Source organism: Prosopis cineraria, unplaced genomic scaffold (genome assembly GCF_029017545.1).
Source record: "Prosopis cineraria cultivar Desert tree isolate PC_DT_omini unplaced genomic scaffold, ASM2901754v1 PC12, whole genome shotgun sequence".
Lineage (NCBI taxonomy): Eukaryota > Viridiplantae > Streptophyta > Magnoliopsida > Fabales > Fabaceae > Prosopis > Prosopis cineraria.
In genome coordinates, this window is record NW_026555343.1 from 41,194,313 (window position 1) to 41,214,662 (window position 20,350).

General features: G+C 34.1%; 3 protein-coding genes across 7 annotated transcripts; 2 read left to right on the forward strand and 1 right to left on the reverse strand.

Moving 5' to 3' along the window:
- The first annotated feature begins 273 nt into the window (after positions 1-273).
- Positions 274-11,271, forward strand: LOC129288458 (pumilio homolog 23). 2 transcript variants are annotated; one of them, XM_054925044.1, is made up of 11 exons: positions 274-289; positions 1,425-1,569; positions 2,269-2,517; positions 2,664-3,027; positions 3,222-3,524; positions 6,898-7,065; positions 7,534-7,677; positions 7,891-8,010; positions 8,217-8,402; positions 9,289-9,437; positions 9,581-9,817. In XM_054925044.1, exons 3-11 carry the CDS (start codon positions 2,348-2,350, stop codon positions 9,609-9,611), a joined length of 1,635 nt encoding a protein of 544 aa, XP_054781019.1. In that variant the 5' UTR covers positions 274-289; positions 1,425-1,569; positions 2,269-2,347; the 3' UTR covers positions 9,612-9,817. The 2 variants fall into 2 exon arrangements, with proteins under 2 accessions (XP_054781019.1, XP_054781017.1); XM_054925042.1 differs by lacking the exons at positions 274-289; positions 9,581-9,817 and adding exons at positions 9,842-10,024; positions 10,584-11,271.
- A 123-nt stretch (positions 11,272-11,394) lies between these two features.
- On the reverse strand, positions 11,395-12,034 carry LOC129288459 (uncharacterized). The gene is made up of 2 exons (XM_054925045.1): positions 11,689-12,034; positions 11,395-11,602 (listed from the first exon to the last, which is right to left on the reverse strand). Exons 1-2 carry the CDS (start codon positions 11,988-11,990, stop codon positions 11,575-11,577), a joined length of 330 nt encoding a protein of 109 aa, XP_054781020.1. The 5' UTR covers positions 11,991-12,034; the 3' UTR covers positions 11,395-11,574.
- A 1,351-nt stretch (positions 12,035-13,385) lies between these two features.
- On the forward strand, positions 13,386-18,171 carry LOC129288642 (ubiquitin-conjugating enzyme E2 34-like). Of its 4 annotated transcripts, XM_054925322.1 has the most exons (11): positions 13,546-13,725; positions 14,546-14,690; positions 15,100-15,154; positions 16,128-16,166; positions 16,296-16,359; positions 16,459-16,520; positions 16,819-16,858; positions 17,031-17,058; positions 17,325-17,416; positions 17,526-17,838; positions 17,942-18,171. In XM_054925322.1, the coding sequence occupies exons 2-10, from the start codon at positions 14,634-14,636 to the stop codon at positions 17,809-17,811; spliced, it is 723 nt and encodes a 240-aa protein (XP_054781297.1). In that variant the 5' UTR covers positions 13,546-13,725; positions 14,546-14,633; the 3' UTR covers positions 17,812-17,838; positions 17,942-18,171. The 4 variants fall into 4 exon arrangements, with proteins under 4 accessions (XP_054781295.1, XP_054781297.1, XP_054781294.1 ...); XM_054925320.1 differs by lacking the exon at positions 13,546-13,725 and adding an exon at positions 13,386-13,528 and having other exon boundaries at positions 17,526-18,171; XM_054925319.1 differs by having other exon boundaries at positions 13,549-13,725; positions 17,526-18,171.
- Positions 18,172-20,350: the final 2,179 nt, after the last annotated feature.

Consider the following 20,350-nt stretch of genomic DNA (forward strand, 5'->3'; position numbering starts at 1 on the left):
TCTCTGGCTCCAGTCCCTTCAGAACCCAATTATTCTTCCCAGCGAAAGAAATGGCAGAGTCTCCCAATGGCATCGTCTTCCTTCTCACAAGCCGAACAACCCAGGAAATCGCGTCAGAAGCTTACACATGTCTTCCTCCTTCCTCAGCGATGATTTTTGAATAAGTTCAGTTCAATGGCGGCATTCGGAGCTGCGTAGAAGATTTGGCTGCCGCGAAGAAGAAGCACTGAAAGTACAGAGGAATCAACTTCCTCTCCTGCTCCTCCTCCTCCTTCGTTCACAGCTTTTGGTATATCATTACCTTGTTTCTTTATGGAATCTAACAATAGGGCCTGTGAAGAATATTAAAAACCTAAGGCAAAATTATTATAAAAATTTATTGTGTTATAATTTATAAATTATATAATTTTATTAAGATTAGGTTTTGCATTCATTTTAATAATAGCTTGTCAAAAAAATCATTTCAATAATTTTTTTTTGAATTCAAAGCATATACAAAATTATTTTTTTTAACTTTTTCATGAACGAGTGATAAGATTTTACTAATATAAAAATAAATAATATTATAACATATATTTTTAATATATCATACTATAATTAAGATCATAATATAATTAATTTATAAAAAAATTAATAAATTTTTTATATAAATAAATTTTTTGTGAGGGTTAAGGCATCGTTGATTGATGCCCCCCCCCCCCGGGCCCCTCTCTCTAATGGTGTTGTGAAAGGTCTCCATGGTCATCAACTGGAGCTGCCTCGCCTTGTCCTTCGCAAAGCGACTAGCGAGTTGTGATTTTTAAGGTTTCGATTGTCCTACGGGGCTTCTTTTTTAGATGAACATGGCTCACTGACATCAGATTATTTCGCTAGCTTCACTAGTTTCCAATCCTAGGTTTCATGTTTCTAGAATTTTTTATTTTTGGCTAAAGGATATATTTAATCTTTTAGATTTCATTTTATCTTCTTAATTTTATAAAGTATATTTTTAATCTTTTAAATTTAGAATCATTAGTTTCATCCTAACAAATTCTTACATTAAACTTTTAAATATTGATAAAATATTTTTAAATATTGAGATATTAAGTTTAATTTTTTTAAAATAATAATGATCAATATAAAAAATAATCATTTAAAACTAATAATGTTAGGGTTAAAAAATTAAAAAAATATTTTATAAAATTAAGGGATCAAATTAAATCCTTATATAAAGTTAGATAATTAAAAATATACTTTATCCTTTATTTTTAAAACAAGGACATTTTGGTAAATGCATTCCAAAATTTATTTGCAGTCGCAGACCCTGGGACTTTATTATTTGTTGCTGTTGTTGTTATTATTTTGCATTTCGGGTACTTTTTGGTGATTAGAATTATATGTGATTTTCCCCTTTTTTTCTGCCAAATTGTTTTAATGTTTTACAGGGGCTGGTTTTCCCTTTGGCTCATTCGCTTCAAGAACTCGGGGTAGCGCCACCCGGAAACTCCACTTAGCCTGACTCAGTCAGTCGCCTCCTCGGCCATCAGTGATTCTGACAAACTCTCTTCGTCTCTTGGCTCTTCTTTATACGTCAGTTTCCTTCTCTTGAATGCTCTCACTGCTTTACTTCAATTCCTCTACACTCCTCAACTTTGGATTTTTTGTTGGCCTATTTTTATTTAAACCTTGCAATGCATAAACCCTTGCTCTGTCCTTTTGTTTTTCTTTTATGGTTCTCCGATTGTCTTTTCGTAAAGTGCTTTGCTAAACCAAGCTTCTATCGATAATTTAGATGTTCATATTTTTGATAGTCCGCCACTTGGCTGTAGAAACCTTTTGTACACTGATATGATATGAGATGTCTAATTGCACGGTTTATCCGTGGCCTGTTATTAAAAAAAAGAAAAGAAAAGAAAAGTGCTTTGCTAAATTTTGTTATACACTGAACAAGCTTTATATTAATTTGTAAATTTATAAATGTATATTAGTGCTTTATGGTTCATTTGTTGGAATTTAGCTTTATTAGTTGGGTGATTCATAATGACTCTGGTTCTTGTGAAATGTGGAAAGGAAAAATTGGGAGAATGCAGTCTCATAAAAAATATTAAACTTTTTAGTTATTAGACCATATCGTTAGGAACTATTAATTTTAGACTATTATATGCTTTAATAAAACCCTTGTTTGTGATTTTTTGATGTAAACTTTTGATTTTGATTCTTTATTGGTTGAATACTTGCGTTCACTGCTAAACATATACTAGACTCTTTCAATCTTTCAATTGTACACAGAGTCCATCTGGTTCCTATTGAATTAAAACCATTGCCATCACGTGGAACAAAAACCTGTAACTTGGTGGAGGCAAGCTCTATGGGTGAAGGTTACGATTTGTATGACCATGGCAAAAGTAAAAAAGGAATGACGAAGGCAAAGACACAGAGAGTTGGCTTCAATAGAGACAATCCACACAAATCTGGAAGAGGAATGGGGAAGGAGGAAAGTATGAAAGACAGAAAGATAGCCCAGGCATCTCGTATTAGGTATTGGCTCATCAAATGATTGGGTTACTGTGAGTTTGTCTCCATATTTAATTCCTAGCTCTGGCATAAAACACATGAGTACACCTGCCAATTTTTACAAATATACCTGATGAAAAGAATATTCATAATTTACATGATATCTGTAGGAAACAGGTTGATCCTGAAACAGCGAAATACTTCTCAGAAATTGCTAATCTTTTTGAAAGTAATGAGGTTGACCTGGAGGAACGATCAGTTATATGTGGTAATGCTCTTGAAGAAACCAGAGGAAAAGAATTTGAACTTGCAACTGATTATATTATAAGCCACACCCTGCAATCACTCCTCGAGGCTTGTGATGTAGACAACCTATGCTCTTTCCTGCAAAGCTGTGCAAAGGATTTCCCTTTTATTGCAATGGATAGATCTGGTTCTCATGTTGCTGAGACAGCCATTAAATCTTTAGCTGCTCATCTTGAAAACCATGAGGTTCATCCTTTGATTGAGGAGGCTTTGACTGTGATATGCAAGGTATAATTCATCTAATTCTACTGCTAAAACATTAAAATCGAGGTTTTTTATTGGCTGCCAGATACTATTGCATTCTTCCTGGAATTAGTTTCCTTTGATTACTTCTCCTTCTCCATCTACCAAATATGGCAATAGTCTTATGAGACTTCTGCTAGGAGTTTGAGTTCTTATATGTATAATTGTCTTTTTGGCAGGTGGTTGCTGCTAATTCTGTTGATGTGATGTGCAATTGCTATGGTTCTCATGTGCTTCGTAGTCTTCTTTGCCTCTGTAAAGGAGTACAACCCGTTAAGTCTGGATGTTATGTATCAAAATCAGCAACAAATGTAGCAGATCGATTGAATTTGAAGACATTCCCTTCAAAAGAAGATGCTCCAGCACAGTTTCAGCTTGGATTTCCAGATTTACTAGAGTTCCTTGTGTCAGAGATCTTAAAGCATGTCAAAGAATTTAGCAAGACATTGCTAGTTGATCAGTTTAGCAGTTTAGTTCTTCAGGCACGCTTTCTGATTTAATTTGATTTTTCATGAATTAAATGATTACTTCTATAATATCTAATGGTGTTGTCTTTTTGACTTATAGATATATTTTCGAAAAACACTACTTTTGATCCTTGCTTTTGCTTGGATTTTGGTATAAGTTCCTACACTTTGTTTTCTGTTATATAATCATAATATTGAAATAGTAGTTGCTGTTATTGTTAGTTGGTTAGTCATAATTGTTAGAGGGATATAGCCGTTAGTAGGTAGACTGTTAATACCTGTTGTGGGGTTATTCTTATTTCTATAAGTACTCTACAATTCAATTGTAATCATTATGATTTATCGATAAAGCTTGGGCACTATTCAATCTAATCCTCTCTCTATGTCTCTAATTTCTCTTAATTCCTCTCTATCTCTTCTACTCTATTTGGTCTTCTCTTAATTCCCTCATTTGTATCTTCTGAATTATTCTGATACAACAGTGGTATCAGAGCCAGTTGTCCTTGGCCATGGCACACCTTTCATTCCAATATGAGGATGACCACTAGATGTGGCTTTGTCAATGGGGGAGTGTGAAAAATTCTTTGATAGCTACACCAGTGGATTAAAATTGCAAGAAAAATATTTAGTTTCTACATATGTGGTTAGGCTCGAGCCAGAGCTTGTAAAACCAGTGCATCTCTTCAAATTAAGAATGATGCAAGAAACTAGAAGTCTTGCAAGAATGCAAGAGATCATGCTTATGCGTTAGATAGAAAAGAAGGCACGGGGACTTCAAGATAATTATAGGTCACCGGAGATTTTGGAGAAGGATGAAGAAAGTACCCCTCCACAAGATTGTGGGAATCAACAAGCTAAGAATGGCATTATAAATCATGGGGATCTTGCAACTAGAACCATTGAAGTTGAAGTTGGGTCTTCCTTACCAATGCAAGAACAATAAGAATTGCAAGTCGATGGCAGTGATTTCAAGATGGTTTCTTTGTGTGAGTTCAAAGATGGATTAGGCTTGGGCAATCTCTCAAACTCTTTAGCAGTCGGGGTTGCTAATCCCGTTTGTCCTGGTTTACGTTTTGGGACCCAGAGCTATTCACAAATGCACTTGGGTCAACTCACAAAGCCACCGTTACCCTCTCTCTCCGTCTTCTCGTCGTAGGGTCCTTTAGCGCCATCATCTGCTTTTATTCTTCCAGTACTGTCAAACCTTGTTTCCTTGTTAAAATCACAATTTGCTGGTTCCTTTTTGTTGCCACTATCGTCTCTAGTTTCACCATCACTTTTTGTCCCTGCTTCTTCATCGTTGAGTTTTGTTTCTTCTTTGCTTTTGGTTTTTGTTTGCTGGTCACCATGTGTTTCTCCTCCATTATCACTGTTGATTTAGGAAACAACTAGTGCAGAGGTTAAAAATCAGAAAGAAAAAGGTGATAGCGACATGTCTGAATGTTGATTTAGGAAAAATTGTGATCATAGTCATATATAAGGGCCTGGTTACTTTAGCCCCACTTCATGAAACTAAATGGCATGGTGATGGGCCCAAAAATAGTTGGTATTGGGTCAATAAATTGTTGGGCAAATATTTCAAATCAGTTTTGATACAAAGGATGCTAATGGCATGTTATTTTCAGTGGGCTTTATTCATTCAGTTGCTTGCTACCCATTTGTTTGTTTTTCTATGGCATAGAGGAGGATTGCTAAAAATGCTCTTGGGCTCAAGTATGGTACTCATTATTTCCATTTATTTAACAGCAACAGTGACCAATTGTAGCGCATAGTGACAGAGAACGATGAACAGTTGCTTCTAAGAGTTTAATGCTCTCTTTTCAATATTTTAACAAAGTTCCCTCAAATTGCTGTAAATGACCTGAGGGCAAAGGTCTTTTAGGAGGGGGTATTGTTATATAATCATAATATTGAAATATTAGTTGCTGTTATGGTTAGTTATAATTGTTAGAGGGATATAGCCGTTAGTAGGTAGGCTTTTAGTAGCCATTGGGGGGGTTGTTCTTATTTCTATGAATATCCTACAATTCAATTGTAATCATTATGATTTATCAATGAAGCTTGCGCACTATTCAGTCTAATCCTCTCCCTATGTCTTTTTATTTCTCTTAATTCCTCCGTATCTTCTTCCCTATCTGTTCTTCTCTCAATTCCCTCATCTTTATCCTTCTGAATTATTCTGATACAACATTTTCTGTGTTCCAGGTTTTTACACTTTCCTCCATCTACAACATTAGTCCCTGCATTTTTAGAGAGATGTTGACATGGCACAAATGGTGTTAATAATATTAACATGTTAATTAACACCGTTAATTTTGTGCTTATGTTTCAAACTGATGTAAACATGAAAATTTTAATAAGATTTTTTTTTTAAAGCCTACATGGAATTTGTGCCTTTTGCTGATCATTTAAAGAGTTTAGGTTAGCTTTTTTATTTCATTTGATGTTTATTTTTTTTTGCTTATTAAAAAATTCAATGTTAGCGTCAGTTTGACACATAAGCACAAAGTTAACGGTGTTAATTGACATGTCAGCATTATTAATATTGTTTGAGCCATGGCAACATCCCTCTAAAAATGTAGGGACCAATGCTGTTGATGAAGGAAAGTGTAGGGACTTGGAACACCGAAAACAAAGTGTAAGGACCTATACCAAAACCCAAGTGTAGTGACCAAAAGTAGTGTTTTCCCATACATTTTTTATTCTTCTTTTGTTTGAGAGCAGATTGCATGCATAGTGTTGATGGAGAGTTGGTAGTATGGGATATTAAGTCGCATATTGAATAGTATGGAATGCTTAATGGGGTATATAAGTGGGTTGGTTCTCCTACCTCAATAGCTAGCCTTTGGGGTAGGGTTTCTCTTCCCACTTGGGTACTCATTAATTGGTTTTAAAGCCTCATTGTCGGCGGTTCTGGAGAGGGCTACTCATGGAAGGTTTTGATTGGAGGGAGGTCAAGTTAAGTGTCGTGAAGTGCAGCCACTAGGATGTCGGCTTTCCATAGGGGGCCAATTGATGGAGACTGGGTAGTCTGTGATACTAACTCCCACATTGAATAATATGAGATGCTTAATGGGGTATATAAGTGGGTTGGTTCTCCCACCTCAACAGCTAGCTTTGGGGTAGGGTTCCCCATCCCACTTAGGTACTCATCAAGTGTTTTGTATTGTTTGCACCTTTGATTTTGGGCATTATTAACTAGGATACTATTGCATGATGAAAATTTGTGAGATATAACCTTTTGAGAAGCTTGATTGTGTCTAATTGTTTTTTTTTTTTTTAACTTCTTGGGTTAGACCATTTGCTAACAGTGTCTTTGCCTTTTGGTTTTTTGCCTCCGTTTTTAATTACTTCTGTCTCGTTGAGGATTTTGTTTCTTTTCTGGCAGACTGCTTTAAAGCTCTTGGCAGGCAATGATGAAGAGCTGTTTCACGTCATTCCTGTCCTTATTGGCTGTGAAGAAGAAAATATTGCAGAGGGCAATCTTATAGAAACAGCAGGAGTACGAAAGCTTGTGAAGTTATTGAAAGAACCTGCATCTAGTCGTCTTATGGAGGTTAGCAACTTACATATCAGGGCAAACAAAATAATGCAATTAGTTGAATATTATGCTTATGATTTTTCACTTTTACCTTCATATAATCGTAAGTTCCTTTTAAACTTTATATATATTAGTATATGTTCAATTTTGTTATAGGTGTCTGTATAAAAGCAAACTGGCGTCATTAATCTTGAAATTAACACTTCCATAGGCATAATTTCTCAGAACTATTGGTGCTATAATTTTATATATTAAATTTAGTATTGTTGATGATTTTTTCTCTCAAAAATACTTCTCTCAGTAGACTGGTCTGAACATTTGATATTTTATGCTTGCAAGCTGTACATAATTTGTATGATGTTTACCTTTATGGGCTGTTATATGCCTAACAGTCTTATTCTTGTGCATTTTCTTATGAAGGTATCAAATTATACTTTTTTATAAAGAGAAATGGAATTAAATGAATTTCATGAATTTTTGCAGGTTGTTTTGGAAGTATCTCCTGAGGCCTTGTACAATGTTATGTTCGCTAAAGTATTCAGGAATTCATTGTTTGAGCTATCATCTCACCAATGTGGGAATTTCGTTGTTCAGGCATTGATTTCTCATGTGAGAAATCATGATCAAGTAATGCATCCAACTACTTTATAGTTTAACAGCGTTGACACTTTGCTTTATGAACTCCGGTACAATTATATGTTCACCACGTGTTGTAGAGGGTTCTGTGTTATTTGTCTTTAGCATATTCATTTCAAATTATTTTCTCTTATTTTCCTCTTGCAGATGTTTTATGATGTTTATTTAAAGATGTGTAAGTTTTTTATTTGTTATATTTGCTAGATGGAGGTGATTTGGGAAGAACTTGGTCCAAATATCGAAAGTCTTTTCAAAATGGGAAGGGCAGGAGTTGTTGCTGCACTTATTGCTGCAAGCGAGAGGCTTCATATTCATGAACACAAGGTTTGTATATTAGTTGCATTTTCAATAATGACTGAATTTTCAGATACTAATGTGTTTAAATTGCTGATTGAATTTGTGTTTTCAAAACCTACATCAATTTGCTGCAATAATTGCAGCAACAAACTATCAAAGTAAATTTACCAGCACACTGAAACTATTGTAGTTTCTTAATTTTGTTTCATAATATCTTTATTACATTTTCACAGTCCTGTCAAGTCCTTGCTGAAACAATGTGTCCAGTGGATGGGTCTATAAAGTGGCTCATCCCACGGTTACTATTCCTTGATAACTATTTCACTTGTGAAGACAAGTCCCATTGGAACTGGCAAAGTGGTGCTAAAATGCATGTCATTGGTTCTCTGATTCTGCAGACAGTATTCCGGTTCAGAAGTGTAAGCAACATTTTGAATTTGCACGTGTTGGATTTTTTTTCTTTCAAGTTTCAGTCAAACAAAAGAGTAGAATCGAATGTAGAAGCATTTTTTTTTCCTGTGCACATATATATATGGAGCAAAGAAAATAGAAATTTGGTAAATCCCTTTGAAAAGTAAAGTTTGCATGAGTGTAAGAAATATGATATAATGTAATGAATAGTTGATGAAATTAATGAGTGACAAATTATGTATTAGCTTTATATATTTCATAATTTTTATGATGCAATGTTGTTGTCTTCCTTATGAATAAAAAGTTACTTTAACAAATGAAAATCTTTGAGACAATTAAAACCAAAAAAATACAGTTTAAGACTCTTGTATAAGTACAGGTTTAGAAAACTGAAAAGGCTTTTCTTCACACTTCTATTTGATGAACTAAAATCAGGGTGAGGATTGTCATTATCTCTCAATCTTTTTTGTTAATTTATACTCTTTCCCTTTCTTCCACCTCCATTTGATATTTGCTCTTCCTAATTCTTACGCTAGTTTTTCCTCTTTAGTTTTCATTCCTTTTAATATTTCAACCTGCTGCATGTAAATACCTTGTCTCTAAAGTTTTCCAGTCTCCTCCGTGTATATTTTTCCTCCTTGAGAGGGAGAACATCTTCCATTTTTCTAAGATAGCTTATTCTTAAAGTACATTTGCATGGAGTGATTTCTGCGGTGAATTTATTTTGCCATATAGAAGAGTTATTATTACAATGCGGTATAAATTGCTAATCTTTGGCATATAATTGTAGAAAGTGGTACTTTCATTTAGAAATTCTCTGTAGACTGGTTTATTCACATTATGAATAAAATTACATTCATTTACTACATTCTGATGAACTGAATTTATTGGCAGGAATATATAAAACCTTACATCGCCAGTATCACAACTATGGAAGATGATCACGTACTTGAAACAACCAAGAATTCAGTGGGATCACGGGTTATTGAAGCCTTTCTAAGTTCTGGTGCTCCAGGAAAGCAGAAGCGTAGATTGATTAACAAGTATGTTTTCCAACCATTTGGTCATATCATCAGGAAGATCTTATCTTTGTTGAAATGATAAAATGCCTCTATAGTTACTTTGCGTCCATATCGAAAGAGATCTTTGTTTCTAAGTATGGAATCTTTTGGAATGGAACAAATAGGTGGATTGGTAGAATTCAACCATGGGGATGAAAAGTGAAAACCAATTGACTACAAAAAAATGAATAGCGATTATTTTCAAAGATTGAGAGCGATCAATTGCCAAAAGGGAATTGCAGGAGTCTATTTTGCATGCCCTAACATTTTAGGGGGGTTTCTGCTCATATTTACTTTCTTTCTTTAGTATATGTGATATATTTTAAATTGTCTACTTTATTTAGATTCTCTGTCATTGTCCTTATCTTTTGTAATTTATTTTGAAGGCTACGAGGTCATTTTGGAGAGATTGCATTACACCATTGTGGTTCTTTTACTGTTGAAACGTGCTTCACTGCCAGTAATCTGTCACTAAGAGAGGCTATAGTGTCTGAATTGCTGTCTGCGCAAAGTGAGCTTTCCAAGACAAAGCAGGGCCCTTACATATTAAGGAAACTAGATGTTGACGGGTAAGTTGTTGGCTGCGTGCTCTCTCTCTCTCTCTCTCTCTCTCTCTCTCGGTCCAGATTTTCTTGCCATTCATTGTTGTGGATATTTTTTTAAACTGCTTAGTCTCTATAAATAGGGTGCATCAATCAAATTTCATGTAAAATAGGATTATATTTAGGTGCAGATTCTAATATCTTTGCTATTAAATTCTCTAATAAAATCATGTGTTGAAAAACTTTTAAAAAACCCAATCATGTAATGTTGAATTGTAAAAAACATACACTTTCCTGCAAAAATCATGCTTAACATGTTCCTATTGTAAAATTATATAATTGAAGAACTTGATAAAAATGTACGAGGACTGCTTGTCCTCTTGCTGTGGATAAGAAAAATCCAGTTCAACAAGACACGTCCAATAATGAGTTTCAATGGCTACCTTCTGTTCATGCTGCATTGCTTATGAATTACCATCTGCCATTCCATGCGATGATATCTGTAGCCTAGGTACTGTTTATTTGTTTGCTTTATAATTTTATCGAAGTTAATCTTATTGAATTATGCTTTTGTTGTGTTGCCCAGATTTGCTGCCAGACCTGATCATTGGAGGTACAAACAAGCATCGAAAGCATCAACTTATAAAGATTTTTATGCTACATTTGCTTCCGATGATAACAAGTCAACCAAAATGAGTGGCTTTCTTGCAAACACGCCAAATAAAAATTCAAAACCTAAAACTGTTAAGGAAGTGAATAAAGAGATTGGTCAATCCTTAGCTTCTGCCACTCCATTTTTGAGCACGTCTGGATCCAAGAGAAAACCAAAAACAGAAAAGCAGAAAAGTAAGGGAGATGCTGAAATTGGTAAAGATGATGTTAGCTCTAACAGGAAAAAGGGAAGTTTTAACGAGAAAAAAGACGGTCCATCTGTGAAGAAACGAGGAAGAGGTAATGATGTGTCTGAAGCTTCTCAGAAGAAATTGAAGGCATAAGATGGGGTATAGATCAGAAGAAAGGGTTTTTCAGAATAGGGTGGCATTAAGCATGGTGAAAGAGTTCTAAAGATCTGATGCATGAACGTTTGAATGACGCTACACAGCTTATAAAATTTTGTATCATTTGCTAAGCCGTATAGACCATGAATGCATAGGCTGAGAGAGGTAGTTGTTGCAAAACATTGAGAGTATTTTCCAAATCCGTCTTTTATATTCTTTTTCGTTCACGCTAGTAAAGCTAAGACGATCAAATATTTACCAAACTTTTCTGTGTCATGCTGTGTGCGTGTTGGATTCTGCACAGTGGGATATCAGTCTCATTATTCATACAAATCGAATATTATAGATTCATATATATATATATATATATATTTATATATTTATTAGAGAACTCAACTCTTAACCACCAGAACTTTCAAGACAGTGCAGATTGCAGTGCATGTATATAATAGCTGACAGTTCGAAGGCAAAACACCAGGTACACTCATCTATTATGTTTAATTTAAACATAGAAAAGTGAAAAAGAAATGAAAGAAATAGAACAGGTGTGTTTAATATTTCTGTGACCATTGTGCTGTCCTATCCGCCATCTGTGAGAGGATCAAACCTGCCAAAGAAACAGAGATAGTCTTGTCAATCATTGGATAGCTGTGAATGACTGAGGCTTGAAAATGAGTAAGTATTAAGTGTTACTTATTCTGCGTGGGATTTGATTTGCTTGGAGGTATCCTTTTGAAACATGAATTCACCATCTGCCTTGAAGAAGGGTTCTTCCTATGCGCAGCCTGAGAAGATGAAGTCTTGCTTAGTCGCAAAGAATTCACTTCTTTAGATGGGAGAGCCTCAGATTTGACTCCAGCAGACCAGGCCGATAATAGCAGTGAAAGTGTAAGAGCAAGAGCAGCCAGTGGCGTGGACCAGGGGCACTTCATGGTAAGTGGGAGGGGATTTTGGTTCCTACAGGTTTGTTTGATGATTTTTGTTGCTTGCTGCATTGTGAGTCAAGTCTCTTGTGCTGATGATGAGATATTGATGAGGGTCAAGTGGATTGATTGGTGCTGATTTATATTCTTCCTAATGTGGCAGAAGTCTGTTTGAGATCTGACGCCTGCTTGATCATGTGCTCAACTCTTGACCGTGTCAGGCTGCTTTTTGCGTTGTCTAGCCTTCGGATTTGGTGAAAATGGTGACAGAAATTTCAGAAACGTCATGTGATCAGGCACGTGATGTTACTATATCTTTAACTTTATTGAAAAAAGCCAAAGGTGTTAATCAAGTTAGTCAAGGCAATTATGATAATCGTTTGATTCCAAAGATGTTTTTTTTTAATAAAAAAAAGCGTGGTTTTTTTTTAAATAAAATCAAGTCAAAATTATTTTTTATTTTTAAAAAGTATTTGTTATTCGTATTTATTTAATTCTGCATGTCAAATCCATGCTAACAACTCTTAAATCACCTAACAAAAAAGACATCTGTCAGTAGACCCTGAATTTCGCATATTGATTATTAACACAAATATTAATCTGATTAGCATGTTTTCTGTTTAACATTATTCAATTATTTAAAGAAAAAAGCACTCATGCCTGAACTTATTGCTAAGTTAATTGGAGTCACCAATCATCTTTTGGCTCTCTGCTCATTTTTTAGAGTTGTGCCAATCGCCTCACGCACTCATCAATGTGTTAGGGAATTGTATGAACAATAACAATAAGTGGGCCAAATCATTTAAATTGATTTTTAAATAATTTTTTCGATTTTACCAATTTTTTTTTTTGGATTGATGGATTTTTTTAAGACAACATATAACTAATATATTGGTAGAAAATCAATAGTTTATAAATAATACTCCTTTAAGGTAATAAGAATATAATAGTTCATTTATTAAAAAATATATCAACAACCTTTTATATTTAGAGATACAAAAGAATTTTAAAAGACTTTTTATCTATAAGGATAGAGAAAATATTTATTTTTTTAAATATTTAAATGAAAAATAATCATTCATCCTTATAGTTTTGATTTTGTTACAATTCAATCTTTCAAATTTTAACTGTTTAATTCGTTGGTTTTACACATTTAGGAAATATATGGTCTTTTTTACAATTGATTTAAAACCGAATTCTGAAGTGTTAATATCAACATATTAAATAGTTAATAGCTACAGTTTGAGGGACTAGATCGTAAACGAATTAAAATTATGAGCATAAAATGATTAACTTTTTCTTAAATTAAATGAGAAATCATTTAATAATTACGGTTTCCTTAATCAGACCGGCTGATCGGATCCATTAAAACTTATTTTTTGGCAAGTAGATCATTCTAATCTATTTCTTTTCCCAACTGGATCCATTTAATCCTTACTATGATTCGGATGCAAAGGCGTAAGGCTAAAATGGTCTTTTAAATTTAGATATAAAGGACGGTTCGTTCTCGTTAGGAAGTCACTCCACTATCGACCCGACCCCGTGTGTACAAAGCACAAACACTGGCTCGGGCAGGCAGGGCAGGGCCTTGAATTGAACGGTGGACACAGGTCAGCCTTGCGTCCCTCTTCTCTCCCAATTTTCAACGCCACCGTTTTAGAACGTTACCAACAACTTTTCGGTGCTCCGTTTCGAAACGGGGAAGATAATAAATAATTAAATAATATATTAACAAATAACGCAAGAATTCCCAGTAATTATTTCCTCGAATCGAAACCAGGTCGAATTTGCAAGACACAGATCTCAGGTGATTTTTAATTCAATTTCCTTTTTCCTCCCTGAAGCTTCCAATTTTCATTATAATCTGTGATTTGGTTTCTCTCTGGGCTGATTGTCCTAATGATTTCGATCGATTTGGACTAGTCTATGTTCGTTTGACTTTTATGCTGCCCGCATCTTTTTCATGTCATCAATGGTGGAGTCTAGTTAGGGGCTCATCTTTAATGTTTCATCTTGCAATTTTGATTCGTGGGCGGTAAATTTTGTAGAATTCATGGTCCAATTTCGGGATACAAGGAAATTCGTTATACGCACAATCAATTTGCCCTACCTTTTATTTTCTCCTTTTTTTGATTTTTGTTTTGTTTTGTTTTGTTTTGTTTTGTTTGTTTGTTTGTTTTTTTTTTTTTTTTTGGTTTGTGAATCTGGATGATCGGGTGGAAGTACTTGAGTATTAGGCATTTAAGTTGTGGAAACCGAAGGAATACAATTAAAGGGTAAATCTAAAAGATGGCAAAGTAGGCAGAATACTCACAAACTGATCTGCTGGGGAAGGAGCAGTCCAGCCGAGTAACACCTTGTTTCGAGGACATATATGTATTCCCAGGGACTTAATGTTTAGCAGAAGGGGGGAAAATCATTCTTGCCTTCAAAAGCCCCATCTCTAACATCCTATAGAACTCATGGTTTGTGTACAGTTACATAGCTTTGGCTGAGTTAGTGTTTTTGAATTGACTCTCTGATTCCAAACCAATAATTTAACAAAAATTGAGAGCTTTTACATTTCTTATTATCATTTTCTCTATTTTATCTTCTATCTTTTCGTTGATATTTTTATTCTTAATCAGTGCTAAGCAGGAAGCGAAGATTATTGTTGGGATCAAAGAAATAAAGTACAGTGTAGGGCTTTGCTCAATACTGTTTGAAATTCATTGAATGGCGGAGAAATCATGCATGAAGCGCCTTCAGAAGGAATATAGAGCTCTTTGTAAAGTACAACATCTTACCTAAGTTATATTTCGATGTAATGCATGTGCTTGCATGGTACTTTTGGTTCATAGCTATGAAGTTTTGCTTGTTTTGTGGTTCCATCAGACATCTCCCTCCCTCCCTCCGTCCATTGAGTGTAGTGATTTGGTATAGTAGCCGGTAGAATGCTGTGAGTAAATTTCTTAGTACCGGGCACACATCAACTAATTTTGTTGCATATCTGAAGTTTATGCAATGCGTATGATTTTCTGACTAATTGTTTGCATCCGTTATTAGTCTAAGCTATACAATTTAACATGGTGAAGTTCCATTGACTGTTATAATGCATTGACATAAAGTTTTCTTTTTCAAGTATGTTGTTATTTTTGTTATATCGACTGGATAATGCTTAATTGTTATCATGAATTTGCAGGAACCAGTGCCCCATGTTGTTGCTCGTCCATCACCTAATGATATACTTGAGTGGCGTAAGATTACCTTACACTGTTTTATTTTCATAAGCTATTTTATGTTGAATTTATGTCAAAAAAGTAAGAAAAAATTGTAGTGTGCCTGTGATTTGCGTATATCAATTTTTTGGCTTTGCATTGAAACATGTTAGCTTGGTGATGGATGTCAAGTTCTCAGCCACTTGCCCGATATTTGTAGTTCACATTAAGTAATTACAAAAGTATTAATAAAAATAATTATTCAATGAGAACAGGATTAAAATGAGATGACATGATTCAGCCAAAGTTTTTCAAAGATAAGAATAAGATATAGTGGACAAGTTCTACTAAAAACTATAAAGGAATAAAAACAGAGATAGAGAAGAAAAACAAAGAGATGCTTGGATATATTGGAACTGGTAGCTGTAAAGAAGTGGAGCTAATTGAAATATGATTATATGAGAGAGTACCACTACCGATAAATAATCTAGTTTGTAAGATATGCTGCTATTATGGAACTCAATCCAGGTAGTTTGTTCATGCAATATTTTAGATCTACATATTTATGGCTAATTCAGTTATGATGCTTTTTCTGTTTTTAAGCAAGACATGCAGATCTCTATTTGGCCTGGATAATACTTAGAGGGAAGAAAGTAAATTTCTGTTTGTTGTTCATGACCATCATTCGTGAGGATTGCTTTTTTATTGGCAAAAAGCATCCAGTTTTAGTTTGAAAGGAACTGCTTAGTCAAAGCTAGCCATTTTTCTTGTGAGAATATATTTTCAAAATGTGCTATGTAGATAAATAAAGAGTACTTTCCCACTTAACATGCCAAGCTAGATATCATAAAATACCATTTATTTTTACTTCCAAAGTCCTCGCACATATGATTATGAATGGGCTTAGTCTCATAACATGTCTGTGCCCTCGGTCATTGTGCTATCAGCTAGTTAATTTTAAGTTGTTTGTTAAAGTGGTTGATATTGATTTTATTCTGTATAAATGTCTCAGATTATGTGTTGGAAGGAAGTGAAGGAACACCTTTTGCAGGTATGTCAAGTTGGAAAATTTTGATAATTGCCGCTTCAATTTTTTTTTTTTTTGCAGATTTATTTTGGTGCTTCGTGATGGTGAATGTCATGGTTTATAATTTATGCTCAATTTTGGTCTTATTATCAGGTGGATATTATTATGGCAAAATCAAGTTTCCTCCTGAATATCCATATAAACCTCCTGGAATCAGGTGATTTTTTTGTTTCTATAGTACTCAGTTTTCATTTTTTGCTTCTGCTTATCCGGTTTATTGGCATATTTTCTAACTTGTATATGGTTAACCATGTAGCATGACTACACCTAATGGACGCTTCATTACGCAGAAGAAGATCTGCTTGTCCATGAGTGATTGTAAGTTCTTTTATCTGTTGAGTCAAGTCTATGTTTGGTTCACAAAAATTTAGGCAAGGAAATAGAAAATGAACGAGAGTGATGGGAAATTATTCTTATTCCTCTGCATAAATTTGTAAGGAAAATGGATAGGTATTGTTGATTGAGTAATAAAAGACGTCGGAAAATAAGCATTCATGTCTCCTTTTCTGCTATTGCCTTTCTATCATGGTGCCTAGCATAGCCCAAGTCAAATAATTTTGTGGGGTTTCCATATTCTTCCAATTTAATGAATGTGTGGATTATGCTGCTTTTGCAGTTCATCCAGAAAGTTGGAATCCTATGTGGTCCGTATCAAGGTCAGACTGATTAGTTACATGGAGTTCCTTTATGTGATTTTGTCTGTGTTTTTTTCTTAAATGACTGACGCAGGTTTTATGCCTGTTCACCTGTAATTATCTTCTTAGAAGTATAGCTGACGCAGGTTTCTACTTTTAGTTTTTAACTGATTCTTCCAATTTCTGAATGCAGTATACTTACGGGGCTTCTATCCTTCATGGTGAGTATGTCATGGCTTTGCATATTAATTAGAATCCAACTATCTTCCATGCTCTATGGTTTCTTTTCCGCTCGCGGATTCACTTTCACTTCCATCATTTCACTGGCACACAAGCCTCCACTGAACCAAAGCTAGCTCTCTCTCTCTCTCTCTCTCTCTCTGTGAATGTGTTTTTATATGTGTGTATGTATTTGAATAATTCATACTTGATGATTTGTCACGTATCTAATACCTTCTTGAGGGCATTTAACTCTTCTCTTTTGCAGATGGACAGCAGTCCAACTACTGGCAGTGTGAGCACTACTACTGAAGAGAAGCAACGCTTGGCAAAATCTTCCCTTGCTTTCAATTGCAAGAAGTAAGTTTATTGTATTGTACCAGATATTCAAGACAGAAAGTGAGCAAGGTCCATTTAATTGCTATAACTCCGTTTTTTCCCACCCGGAATCTGACTATTTTGCATACAGTGCAACATTCAGGAAAATGTTCCCTGAGTATGTTGATAAGTACAACCAGCAGCGGCTTTCCGAGCAAGCTGCCTCTGAAAAAACAGCATCTGAGGTGGCATCTCGGGACAAAAGTTCAAGGCCCATGTTGAGAAAAGTTAGAGAGTCTACAGGAGAAGACACGAAAGCAGTAGATGAATTGAAAGAGGTGAGGAATAACAGAAAGCAATCTTTACCCACATGGATGATGTTGTTGCTCCTCTCCATTTTTGGGGTTATAATGGCATTGCCTCTACTTCAGCTGTGATCGTGGACCAAAAAAGAATCTTTATGGGTGTGTATGAGGATCCATAAAGTGTCGTCCTTACTGGGTTTGGTTCTATAAGCTACTTGGTTTTTTTTTTTTTTTTTTCTCATGACTAACATGAATTGTATAGGGAATTGTTGACGTGAAGGCTGCTTTCTATTTTTGGGCTGATTCTACTCCTTTTTGTCTTCGGTGCCAGCTTCTTGGTGGCAAATACCAAAAAGCTGCGTGCTTGTGGTTGTTCAATAAATCCAGTCTGAGGTCGTCTTCTGGTCTTGTTATTGGTTAAATGGTTTTGGTGTCATGTAGTGTATATGCATGCAATGATAAATATTTAAATCCACGCATTTGGGATCCTCAGACTAAGAAAACTAAATTATGGCCTATTGCATATACACTGCATGCGCTTGATGGTACTTTATTTTCCCTTCTTTTTCTTTCCTCTTCCTTTAAACGCCTATTGTTATGGCATATTGCAATTGCTCTCAATGAATGGCCTAGTAGAATATAGGCAAAGATATCTGATCTAACTTAGCATAAAATTAATTTGCTTCCAAGTTTCCATTGCTGATTCGTATGTAATCAATTTAAAGAAAAAAAATGGACAAAAAGATAGAATGATTCCTATTGACTTTTGCATGTAAACTGTCTTGTTTCTTACTTTCTTTTAATTAAATCCAGTACATGGGTTGTCATTCGTACATATACTTTGTTAGTATTTTAACTAGCACTAGCATACATTCAATACAGGATCAATTGTGACATAATCACAAATGAAATCCATTAAAATTTAAAATTTTACTTCAATCCAGCAGAATTGAAATGAAATTAATCTCAATCAAAAGACCCAAATACCCTTTTAAACACAAAAATATTGTTGTTAACAAGTGATGCAAAGTAAACAACTAAAGTTGGAAAACAAACAAATAATGTAGTTAAGTTCAAGGAGTTATAGGTTAGCAAGTTAAATAGTTAATAAATCTTAATATAAAATTAATAAGTAAAGTTATGTAATTAATAAAAAATATAGTTGAATTGGAGAGGTTATGGATTTAACAAATAAAATTAATGTACACAAATATGTAACGAGTTCTACAAGTGTACGAGTCACAAAAATTAGAGCCGTCGATTAGGGCCGAGCCCGTAGGGTCGGTCCTTTTAGGCCCGAAAAAATTGAGGGCCGGGCTTTCATTTTATCTTTAAAAATGTAAATCGGGCCTAAAAGGGCTAGGGCCGGCCCTTTTAGGCCCGTTTATAATTTTTTTAAATTATAATATAAAAAATAAAAGATTAAATACATAATTCAAAGAAATGAACATATTAAATGCATTCATCCATCCCTTATTTATTTATTATGATAATATTAGTTAAGTTTAATTTTTATTGGTATTCACTTTGATGTTGCTATTTGATATTAGACCTAAATATTTTAGTTTTCTTTATTGTTGTAGTGTAAATTAATTTAAATTTATTTTCTTAAACTTAATTTTATGAATAATAACTTTTTTTATAATTATAAATATATATTTTATAATTTTTAATTAAAAAAATAATTTTAAAAAAATAGGGCCGAGGCCCTGAGGGCTAGGGCCGGGCCTTAAAAAATGGAACCCTGACATGTAATCGGGCTTATTAAGGCCAGCCCGTTTAGGCCCTGACCCTTCAAGGGCCGGCCCTAATTGACAGCTCTAACAAAAATAGTATATAATAAATTAAGATCGTTCTCATAAAAAATTAAGTTAATGGGTAATTAGGTAATAAATTTTTAATTTTAATTTAAGTTGAGTAAAATAAAATTTGGATTTGATATTACAAAATAAAAATAAAAATTATATAAATGTATTAAAATTAAAGTTTCGACAATCACAAATAATGCAGGCAACTTAAAGTGGCTAACTTCTTTTTCAATTTACAAAACAGGTAATTATCTAAAATTCACTTAATATTATTTTGTTAATTTAGAGTATTAATAGGAATAATTGTCTTTCTATTAATTATGCCTCTCTATTTAATTAATATGCTATTCTTAACACAAATATCCACAAGGCAAAAGGTACAAATTCATTCTCATGTGATTATATGGGTTCAATAAGTATATTCTTATCCTGTCGGCAAATTAAAATGAACTCTAATTCTACATTACTCAATCTAATGATCTAATTTAAATTTTCTTCTTCCAAGGCAAAACTAAACCTTCAAATTCCCTCTCAATGATGGCTAAACATTAAGTAGACAAAAAAGTATAAGATTAAGAAAACAAAACTAACGTTAAGCTCAAATAAATAGTTTAAATATGCTCTAATTCAAGAATCAATCATAGCTACCCTAGATTAAGAGAGGTCCCTAAATCCTAAAATTTATTGAAGATCAAAATTGTGCATTTTATTAAAATTTTCTCCTCGCTATAGCAAAATGCATTTTTACTACAGTGAACATAACATGTGTAAATTTTCTTTTTAGATTTACTTTCTTAGACCTGGGCTTTAAAATTTTTACCTTTGGGCTCCCATAAATTAAGCCTCCCTATATGTATAAAACT

Bases quoted from the DNA above. Each gene is read 5' to 3' on its own strand.
- LOC129288642 (XM_054925320.1), top strand. From the start codon at position 14,634: ATGGCGGAGAAATCATGCATGAAGCGCCTTCAGAAGGAATATAGAGCT. The intron at 15,155-16,127 runs GTAAGATTACCT...TAAATGTCTCAG, and splicing joins TAATGATATACTTGAGTGGC to ATTATGTGTTGGAAGGAAGT. The intron at 17,417-17,525 runs GTAAGTTTATTG...TTTTGCATACAG, and splicing joins CTTGCTTTCAATTGCAAGAA to TGCAACATTCAGGAAAATGT.
- LOC129288458 (XM_054925042.1), top strand. From the start codon at position 2,348: ATGGGTGAAGGTTACGATTTGTATGACCATGGCAAAAGTAAAAAAGGA. The intron at 8,011-8,216 runs GTTTGTATATTA...ACATTTTCACAG, and splicing joins TTCATATTCATGAACACAAG to TCCTGTCAAGTCCTTGCTGA. The intron at 9,438-9,841 runs GTATGTTTTCCA...TTTATTTTGAAG, and splicing joins AAGCGTAGATTGATTAACAA to GCTACGAGGTCATTTTGGAG.
- LOC129288459 (XM_054925045.1), bottom strand. From the start codon at position 11,990: ATGCAGCAAGCAACAAAAATCATCAAACAAACCTGTAGGAACCAAAAT. The intron at 11,603-11,688 runs GTAACACTTAAT...TTTCTTTGGCAG, and splicing joins TCAAATCCCACGCAGAATAA to GTTTGATCCTCTCACAGATG.